This window comes from Hordeum vulgare, chromosome 2H (assembly GCF_904849725.1).
Source record: "Hordeum vulgare subsp. vulgare chromosome 2H, MorexV3_pseudomolecules_assembly, whole genome shotgun sequence".
Classification (NCBI taxonomy): domain Eukaryota; kingdom Viridiplantae; phylum Streptophyta; class Magnoliopsida; order Poales; family Poaceae; genus Hordeum; species Hordeum vulgare.
Window position 1 is genome coordinate 44477252 of NC_058519.1, and position 11060 is coordinate 44488311.

The window sequence follows — 11060 nt, forward strand, 5'->3', positions numbered from 1 at the left end:
AACACCGTAAAAATCAACGAGGATTTTTTCCGGATTTATAAAAAATATTGGGTCGAAGAAGCGCCAGAGGGGCGCCAACAGGTGGCCACAAACCTGCACACCGCGGCCACCCCCCCCCCTAGGCCGCGCCATGAGGGCTTGTGGGCAGCCTGCTGGCCCACTGTCCCCCCTCTTCTGCTATATGAAGGGTTTCGTCTAGGAAAAAAATAAGGGAGGAGCTTTTTCGTGGATTCGCCGCCGCCACGAGGCGGAACTTGAGCAGAACCAATCTAGAGCTCCGGCAGGACGGTCCTCCCGGGGAAACTTCCCTCTCGGAGGGGAAAATCATCGCCATCGTCATCACCAACACTCCTCTCATCGGAGGGGACTCGTCACCATCAACATCTTCATCAGCACCATCTCATCTCCAAACCCTAGTTCATCACTTGTAACCAATCTCCGTCTCGCGACTCCGATTGGTACTTGTAAGGTTGCTAGTAGTGTTGATTACTCTTTGTAGTTGATGCTAGTTGGATTATTTGGTGGAAGAGTTTATGTTCAGATCCTTGATGCTACTCATTACCTCTCTGGTCATGAATATGATTATGCTTTGTGAGTAGTTTTTTTGTTCCCAAGGACATGGGATAAGTCATGCTAATAGTAGTCATGTGAATTTGGTATTCGTTCGATATTTTGATGTGTTGTATGTTGTTTTTCCTCTAGTGGTGTTATGTGAACGTCGACTACATAACACTTCACCATTATTTGGGCCTAGAGGAAGGCATTGGGAAGTAGTAAGTAGATGATGGGTTGCTAGAGTGACAGAAGCTTAAACCCTAGTTTATGCGTTACTTCGTAAGGGGCTGATTTGGATCCACTAGTTTAATGCTATGGTTAGACTTTGTCTTAACTCTTCTTTCGTAGTTGCGGATGCTTGCAAGAGGGGTTAATCATAAGTGGGATGCTTGTCCAAGTAAGGGCAGTACCCAAGCGCCGGTCCAACCACATATCAAACTATCAAAGTAACGAACGCGAATCATATGAACATGATGAAACTAGCATGACAGAAATTCCCGTGTGTCCTCGCGAGCGTTTTTCCTCCTATAAGACTTTGTCCAGGCTTGTCCCTTGCTACAAAAGGGATTGGGCCACTTTGTTGTACCGTTGCTACTTTTGTTACTTGTTGCTCGCTACGAATCATCTCACCACACAATCACTTGTTACCGACAATTTCAGTGCTTGCAGATATTTCCTTGCTGAAAACCACTTGTCAGATCCTTCTGCTCCTCGTTGGGTTCGACACTCTTACTTATCGAAAGGACTACGATTGATCCCCTATAATTGTGGGTCATTAGACACCTACTCCTTTTTTGAATGCAAAAGTTGGGTAGCACCATGCAAGGCTTATGCATTTGAGCCTAATATGCTTATCACCTTTGATATTCGTCCGGAAGATGAAATTGAAGGTAATATCGACATCTGGGTCGCTGTGCAGACGCCTCCAGTTCTACCATTATGTGAGTTTCTCAACCATATTTACTAAGTAATTTATATTGTTTATTTAAAAATAGTTGACAACTTATTTTCGTTCTTCAAAAAATGTACGAAAGATAGTAGACAGAACCTACTACTACAATGATGAAGCAGAATTAACTTATAAGGAGAAACATCATCTTGTCGCATTTATTAATGATCTTGAGAATTACAATAGCTATCAGCAAACTCCTCCACATTATGGTCAATACGTGCCACTAGTGCACGTGGTGAACTATGGTAACATGCATGGAGATTGCATGGTAAGATTTTCTAGTATTACGACATTCGTGCATCTTTTGCATAAATTCTTGTAAAACTAACCTACATTGCTAGCTACTAAGTTATTACTATGTTTTTCAACAGAAAATCCCACGGGATTGTGTGCCTCGTCTGATGTTTCCAAGAGGTCACGTTGATGTTATGAGCATACGGCCAGCACGGCCAGGTCGGCCTATGTATATTCATCACTCCTATCCATACCGGATTTCTAAAACCGATGAAATGACAATCAAAGATTGGAAAAAAAATGTATGGTCAATCGTAGAGAGCTACTTGGAAGCAACATTGTGCGTAGGCCAAGAATTGGCGACAGGATGATCTCCATTCTACATAATGGAGAGTCAGGGCCTATCTTGTTTTATGATATTCTACCTAAGAGAGGGTAGAGTAGGTCCTATGAGAGAGGAGTAGGTCCTAGGTACAATGTGTTATAGTTGATGATGATGAGGAGGAGTTGTGATTATGACTAGTGATCAACTTTTGTTATATGATGTCTCATTGACGAAAATAATGATTAAATAGTGTTGGTGGTAATGACTATGATGATTATTAGCTATAGTGATGCAAGAGTTTTTATATTAATATGATGATGATGTTGATCATGATTATCATGATCATGATTGATTATTATATCATTGGGGGGAGGAAACCAGATTAGATTCATGTGGGTGGATCAAAAGTGACCAAAAGTTGAATTAGTAGGATCGTCGTCCTACTAATTCAACTTTTCATCACTTTTAATTCATTTGGATGAATAAAATCCATGTTTCTTCCTCACAATGATATAATAATTCATCATGAACATAATGATATAACAACCTCTTAATTGGTATTGTATCAAAATTTGTATAACGGCGTATAAATACACTAAAAATTTAAAAATAATGAAAAACAGATTACTAGTAGCACGGGTTTGCAAGAACGCTACTAATAGTTGTCTTATCAGTAGCGCTGGTATGATACACGCTACAGCTATATGTCTTAGCAGTAGCGCGTCTTACACGCGCTGCTGGTAAGTAATATCTGTAGCGCCTTACTAGTAGCGCGGTAACCCGCGCTACTACTAGGCTTTTCCCTAGTAGTGGACACTTCTCTCTATTAGGTACCTAACACAATATGAAACCAGCTCCAGCCAGATGCTGACGCGTGGATGCCATTTGATCCCGGTTGGTGTGACCAACCGGGACTAAAGTTCCTCCTACCTGGGCTCCCCGCAGCGGCCACGTGGAGACCCTTTGGGCCCGGTTCATAAGTCAACCGGGACTAAAGGTTTGGGCCTTTAGTCTCGGTTCCGGAACCGGGGCTAATGGGCCCTCTGGAACCGGGGCTAATTGGCCTTTTTCTACTAGTGACATAGGGCTGGTCCTACCATTTGGCAAGTGTCAAGTGGTGAGAAACAATATTGTGTGAACATTGCTACTAAATCATGTGACTGCAGGAGGTGGGACATGACAAATGTGACATGCAGTCATGCAATAGCAGCAATGAGCAAGCTTCATATGCACCCAAAGGACTTTGTGCATGAATTTTTCAAAAAACCACTATATATTGAAGCATACAAAGACATTGTGTACCCTGTCTCTGGTCCTAAATTATGGTCTAACGCTCATACCCAGGATATTGAGCCCCCAGTGTTCAAAGAAAAAGCAGGCAAGAAACAAACATCTAGGAGGAAGGGTCAGTTTGACGTGCCTGCACCAAAGGACACAAGCAGGATGGGAACAATTACATGCAACAATTTGGTCTACAAGGTCATAGATATACAAACTATGGGAAAGCTCTGAAACCAAGTCTTCAGATGAGAAAGAACTTACACCAAGTCATTTAAAAATTTGTATTCTATGTTTCATTATTTCAAGTGTGGTCTAATTACTAACTGTTTTAGTTTGGCATGCAGGAAAATAGAGAATTTTTCAGGGTTCCTCTAGTGCTACACATCAACATCAAAGTTCACACATCCCAGCCACAGGAGCTCCACCAGTTTCAACAGGGCCAGCAGTGAGGAACAGAAAAACAGCAGGACCTAAGAGAGGTGCAGAATCAACAGTTTCAACAGGCCCAGCCTAGTCTTTACCAGCACCTAACAGAGGTTCAACATCAACAGTTTCAACACGCCCAGCCAGGTCTTCACCAGCACCTAAGAGAGGATCAACATCAACAAGAGCTCCAAATGCAGTAAGGGGATTCAATGCACCAAGAACATCCACTGGAGAACATGTGATATTATCACGCAAGAGGAAGAGGAGACCTACTAGCAAGTTCGCAGCCTATTTCAGTGCAAGTGGAAACCATTGAAACTATGTTCTGGTACTTGAATGTTGAATGTTGAATGTATGCTACTAAGTTTGTGTTCTGCTAATTGAATGTTGAGTGTATGCTACTAAGTTTGTGTTATGCAAAACTAATGTCAAATGAAAATTGTGGCAAGTGCATGTTCTCAAATGTTCTGAAATGTCCTGAATTGTGGCAAGTGCATGTTCTGAAATGTTCTGAAATGTCCTGAATTGTGGCAAGTGCATGTTCTGAATTGAATCAGGGGTTACAGTCAACTTCATTATCTAAAACCAGAAAAAACAAATAAAAATACAAAAATAGTTTGGCATGGGGCTCGAACCCAGGACCAGTGTGTTATAACCCTGCGTGCAAGGCCAATGGGATAGTGCAAGTGATTTGTTTGAGTAGCATCGGCCAAACCTAATGTGTTTACCATTGCATATCAGTTGCCGTATAGGATTCTCACACATTAATATGTGTGGGTGATTCGCGAGGCACGGGGCTCACCCGACCCAAGGCGGCGCGTCCGTTGGTGGATGTACCGCTCATCCACCACGCCGCCGGCAAGCCAGGATCATGCGCGAGTTGCGTACAGAGCGGAGCACGTCACCGACGCTGTCCTTGCTCTCCCAGACGACGACTCCGAGGTGGACTCATCTGACGACTCTGATGACGAGGTGGAGGAGCTTTTCATACTATCCGACGACGCGCCGGATGTGCAGCTGCTGGCGCCCATCCTCGATGAAGTGGAGGGCACAAGAACCTGCCAATTGACGTGGAGAAGCTGCCGGAGGTTGTAGATCTACCAAAGGCCGTCGTCGTGAATCAAGAGGTTCTGGAGGAAGATGTTGTCGAGCCGGCGTCGGGCTAGAAGAAGAGGGCGGCGAGGAAGCGACGCTCCGAACGCCTGAAGATGCTGAAGAAAGAGGAGTGAGATGCTATCTTCAGTTTCGTCAGTGAGATGCTATCTTCGGTTTCGTCAGTTAAAACTTATCTTCAGTTTCCTCAGTCCTATGTCAGTTTCGTCGGTTATAACTTATCTTCAGTTTCGTCAGCACTATGTCAGTTAACTATGTAGGTCAAACTATCTATGCCAATACTATGTTATCAGTTCACTAAGTTCAGTAAGCTAGATATTAAGCACCTCATCTGCCTCATCTGTCAGGACTCTTCATTACCTAGGAATATTCACACAAAATAGACCTATACAATTACTGTTAGCTAAAACTTAGCCAGGCCTTAGTCTGAAACTGCAGTTTTCTTTTTCACCTTTCCAGTCTGTCTCTTTCTCTTTGATACTTAAAATTCTCATCTTTGATACTTAAGCTATGTATGTCCAAGTATGTCACTACTGTCACAGCCTCATCTGCTCCACCAGTTTCAACAGGACCAGCAGTGAGGAACAGAAAAACAACAACACCTAAGAGAGGTTCAGCATTAACTTAGCATAGTAGTTCTTAACATAAAAGTCATTACATCATAGATAAAACCTTATTACTTACTTAACTTAACATAGTAGGTCTTAACATAAAAGTCATTACATCATAGATAAAACTAACTAGTTCTTAAACCATCATAGATAAAACCACCTAGTTCTTAAACCATCATAGATAAAACCATCTTGATTCCAAGGCCACCTATATATATAGGCCTAATATTTTCTTAACCAACACAGCAAGCACTTCACTCATCCATTATTGCCTTGATCCTCTCTAGCTTATCTTTGTTGCCATGCCCAGCCTTGAGCAGGTCAGCAATCAGATACTCCATCTTCTTATTCTCTTCCTTAAGTAGGTCCATGTCCCCTGCACTTCCTTCATGGCCTTCCTCGTGTTCTGAATGATATCTTCTTGGCTTTGAAGAATGCACCTTTGCTGCTTGGCAAGCTTTAGCTTTTCCATACTTATCTCAATCTTTGCTTGATCCTCAAGTTCTTTCTTCTTTTTATTTAGATCAATGATTGCCTCACTAGTATACTCCATGTCATGAAACATCTTGCTATCTTGATAATCAAAAAATTTGGATACATCTTCCACCAACTGGCTGTAGCTGTTTGACAGGAAGTCAATTTTCTTCTTTAGCTTGCCAACCTCTTTCTCATGAGCTTGTTTGTCCTTCACCCTACCCAAGTTCTGCTCACGGTGCATGTCCCAAATCCTTAATAATCACCTTTGTAGAATCTCTGGCCAAGGACCATCCACCCACTTCACCACCCCACACTTGACACCTTCATCCTACAGAAGCAATTTTTAAAAATTAAGCACCTTACTAAGAAACTTAGTACGGATTACTCAAGTCATAAACTAGCTAGAGTTGACAAACAAAAGTCACCTTAAAAATTAAGCACCTCAAAACCTATGCTTACCAGACCAACCAAAAAAAGACTAACTAGAGTTGACAAACAAAAGCTAGTTTAGTACAGATCAATGCTCTCTGAATTCTGCTAACAGTTAACAATTGTTGCAAGGAAGAACCACAACTAATATATTCAGTTAACAGTTAACAAATATATATAGTTAACAACTAATATATTCAGTTAACAGCTAATATATTCAGTTAACAGCTAATTTTTTCTGTTGCACCACACATATCCACCAGCAAAACAAATCACACAAAACACATCTCCACCAGCACATACCTGCTGCACAGGACAACCGAGGAATCGCCTCCCAGTCAAAGTACCTTCGAAAGCTACCATCTTCTTCGGCCTCTGATGATGCATCATGCAAGTCGGCTCAGATTCAGTGAAAGAACCACGGAAAGATGGATCCACCACAGTGTCGGGGGTTTCGTGCAAAAGAAACTTGCAATCAAACCAAATGGAACTTGGAACTTGGATGACCTAACCCTAACCCTAACTTTGTTCCCCCATTATGTACTTACAAAGAGCTCGCTATCCATTGAAACCATGCAGATGTCCTCGTCCGAGCTTTCGTCATCATTCCAGGATGCCATACTCAAGTTCTACCGGCAGCAATGCCGGCCACGGTGATGGCGATATGCTTAAAGGACGAGGGGAGAGTGAGAGGATGAGGATGAGTGAGTGAGCGAGAGGGGGAAGAGAGTGGCTGAGCTTGCTCTCACTGTGGGCCCACTTCTTGAGCCGCTTCCGACCGCACACGCGCCGTTAACAGCAGTTAACGCGCGGCCGTCCACCCTTGGCACGGGGTTAAACGCGGCAAAGCTGGCGGTTAAAAAATGTGGTAGTTTTTTGCGATGGATTACGAAAAAAGTGGTAGTTATCCGCACAAAAACGTAAAGTGGTAGTTACTGGGCTTGTTTCCCTGAAATGTGGTAGTTTTCCGTTAATTACTCCAATAAAGTGCATTTCTACCCCTTTTTTATGAGTCAGGGTCTTATTTTGCAAATATTTTTTGCTTAGATGATCACACTATGATGAGATAACATTAGAGTGAAATCGTTTTTTTATGAAAAAGAAACTTTGAGAGAGTTTTGTTGATGGAGGAGCTATTGGCTGAGTCGTTGTGATGTTGTTACAAATCGCAACCTTGATGTCTATCTCAATTGTGTTCACTTGAACCATCATACAAACGTCATAATTATCTGTTGCTCATACGCTGAGAGCATCTTCAATAGACGGTTTATATGTAAAAATAATCAACTTTTGAATCTTCTGAGTCAAAAAACAGCTCTCCAACAGATGGCCCATATACAAAAAAAATACATTTTCGCCTCAAGGAGATGTAAAATACAACACCTCACGGTGCAAATTTGCAAATGTTTACTGGGAAGCCCATAACGTGAATCTTAAAAATGTTGAACGCACGGAATAAGAGGGTGGCGGGACTCCCGGGTGCTATCGCACCTTTTAACTTGCAAATGTTTCACTCTGGGCTACCGCAGGCGCAAAGCACTTGAGAAACATCATGCCGCGAGAGTAGTAGCTTTGTAATAATATTATTGCTTTTGATTATAAAAGCAACTCTTAACTTCTTCTTAATTAATGGATGAGGTAAAAAAATTGTCTTCGTTTCTTTAGTATGTTTAACTGAGTTAGGATGACAAGTTTGCAACTGGCATACCATTTCACAACGGCAGAGATTCTAGAAAAAGGCAAAATATAAAAGCAATGCCTATCAAATTTGAACTCAGACATTCACTCAATTCATCTTAACCCAATGACGACATGTCAGAGCAGCAAGAGTGTTGTGGTCGATGTACGAGAAGTCTGAATAGACTAACTCAACTCAAGCCGCCCTATGATCTGCTCCATGACTCAACGAGCTGAGCACGATCGCATGAACATGGCTATAGCCTCCTAGCTAGCGACCAATAGAGTCCCGGGCAGAACCACTCACTGAATATATATAGCTAGGCATCCCAATTTTGACAAGGCAACCATCTGTACACACTTTTCGATCGCTATTTGTGTCAATAACAAGGTGCTAAACTACCACTTAACTAACAGGATCAGGACCACTGAATCAGGGTCAGGACCACTGTATCAGGATAGGGGATCAGGATCACCTGTTTAACTAGATGAATTTCGCCGATCCACAAAAAATAAACATGCTTAAGCCCAGCAGCAACAACCCCTGGTCCTGTTTCGAGTTGTCAGGCACTATTATTATTACATGAGCATCTCCCATTTCTGCGCGTAGACTAGTGCTCTATTATTGTTTTGGGAGCACTCCATATTTACGCAACAGAAACCGAATAATTGCACTTTAAAAAGATCGTTAGAACTGAGCATTTCTCAGCCGGCCTAGAAATAGCAACAGCAAATCCTCCATTATTGTACCACCCAAAATCTCATTCCTAAAAACAATGGAGATATCCACACACGGTCGGTACTTAACAATGGAAGCATGTGTCCTTCTGCTCCGTGCTCAAGAGTCAAGACCCCAAGAGTGCTTATCTGCAGCCCCCGGACTGAACAGTCTCACATCATCATCGACCTCGACCTACTATGCAGACTAATCGTACTCCCTCTATTTCTAAATACTTATTGTTAGGAAAAACTAGGTTAGTTTCTTCCAACAAGTATTATGACACAGAGGAAGTATTTATTTAAGTACGCGCGCATCAGCAGCCAATAGCCCATTAGCATCAGCTGGATGGAAAAATCAGTTCCTTTTTGGAACCTTGCGCGGCGCTTTTCCGCTTTATATATAATTTGGTGACGACGGGCGTGAGTGCTGCCTCCCGCCTGCTACGGCTGACTAGACATCTCGTACTGATCTACTTGCCTTGTTTAAGCGCTTCTAATAATCCACATTATTGCCTTTGGATTAACTAGTAATTGCTGCTGTTGCTTCGTGCCGTCAGCAACTGCAGTTCCAAACCCATGCGAAAAGCGAGCATGCATCTCTCGACGCATGCACTTTTCTTTCTACTTTTAAGCCCGATCCTATGAAGTACCAAAGGGCCGTTGTAGCTGTCGCCGTCATGCTTCTAGTTCAAGCTTGCTACTAATTAATCACGGCTATTTTGAGATGGCTTTTGCCTTGCGCTGAGATGGTTGGCCGGCTGTTGGTTTCGGTGCTCGTTGGCGAGATGAAAATTAGTGTAGAAACCCGCACGCAGGGAGCAGTGGAACTTGGACGCGAATTGACTGTTTGCCTGCCCTTTGCCTAATTAATTGCCGCCATAGCTCGATAAGCATGCATGGCCTAAAATGTGTGTCAATGGTTTTAAAATATCACCTGATTAACTAACTAGGACTGCCCTCCAAAAAGAGCATCATCCCAATTTGTCCTCCTCTCGATCCATATAGTTTAAGCGAGCCAGCCACCACGTCACCAGCGCTTTTGCGCTTTTGCTCTCTTCCTCCTCCTCTGTGTATATATCGAGAGCCCTAGCTTACTTAACCAGATCACACATAGAGTAGAGACACACGTTAATTAGTGCGCAGGCAGAAAAGCTCAGTTAGCACGGGCAGAGATGGCGAGGGTACACTCTTCGCCGTCGTTTTCTTCTTCTTCGTCGCCGGCGGGCGAGGGGAGGGGGAAGGTGTTCACGCTGTGGCTCAAGTCGCTGGTGCTCAACGGCCGGGGTTGCACCGTGTACGACTCCGACGGCCACATCGTCTACCGCGTCGACAACTACGGCTCCAAGTGCAGCGACAACGTCTGCCTCATGGACCTCCGCGGCAACATCGTCGTCAACATACACAAGAAGGTGCGTGCATTTTTTCTTTTCTTTTGATCTGTAGCCAAGAGCGTGCGTACGGTCAAGCTAAGAATACCATCACGTTCTGTGAAAATGGTTTGCATCTTGGGACAGACAAGAGAGGTAGTACCTTTCACTCTTGTACGTATGTATATATGATCTTGAAGTTTCTGACTGGTTACTTAATTGTGGATGCGTGCAGAAGCTCGCGTTTGGCAAGTGGGAAGGGTACAAGTGGACCGGCCGGACGCAAGAGGCGAGCGCGTGGTTCAAGGTGGCGCGGCCGCGCGGCGGCATCTTCCACCGGAGCGGCCGCCGCCCGTCGTCATCGCCGTGCGAGTTCGAGAGCGACGCCGGCCGCGCCATGCGGTACAGGATCGACGACGACGGCGGGGCGCGCGCCGGGAAGCGGGCGTGCTGCAGGATCGTGGACGCCGGCACCGGGCTCGTGGTGGCGGAGGTGAAGAGGAAGGTGACGGCGGGCGGGGTGGCGCTCGGGGAGGACGTGCTCGCCCTGGTGGTGGAGCCAGGCGTCGACGACTCGCTCATCATGGGGCTCGTGCTCGTCTACGGGCTCATGAATCGCACCATGTGAAGCTAGCAGAACCACAACACAATAGAGACTTTTATAGTCTTTCTTCGTGTGAATTACTACCGTACCGTGTAACTGCGAGTAGAACGACTACGTAGTGTGACACAGATGACTGATCTACAAGTGATTTTGATGACACGACATCTCCGTCAACCTTCGATGACTTTGTTAACCTTAAGATTCGCTTATAAGAGATCGTTTGCGTTTGTACTGCCAAAAATGTTCAGCGGCACGTAAGATAGGTTTAACAATAACACACTTTGTTCCT

At 44.1% G+C, this 11060-nt stretch overlaps 1 protein-coding gene across 1 annotated transcript; it reads left to right on the forward strand.

Annotated features, from left to right (window-relative positions):
• Nucleotides 1-9771: 9771 nt before the first annotated feature.
• LOC123424770 (protein LURP-one-related 11-like) lies at nt 9772-11002 on the forward strand. Its single transcript, XM_045108452.1, has 2 exons — nt 9772-10209; nt 10403-11002. The coding sequence occupies exons 1-2, from the start codon at nt 9973-9975 to the stop codon at nt 10793-10795; spliced, it is 630 nt and encodes a 209-aa protein (XP_044964387.1). The 5' UTR covers nt 9772-9972; the 3' UTR covers nt 10796-11002.
• The last annotated feature ends 58 nt before the right edge of the window (nt 11003-11060 follow it).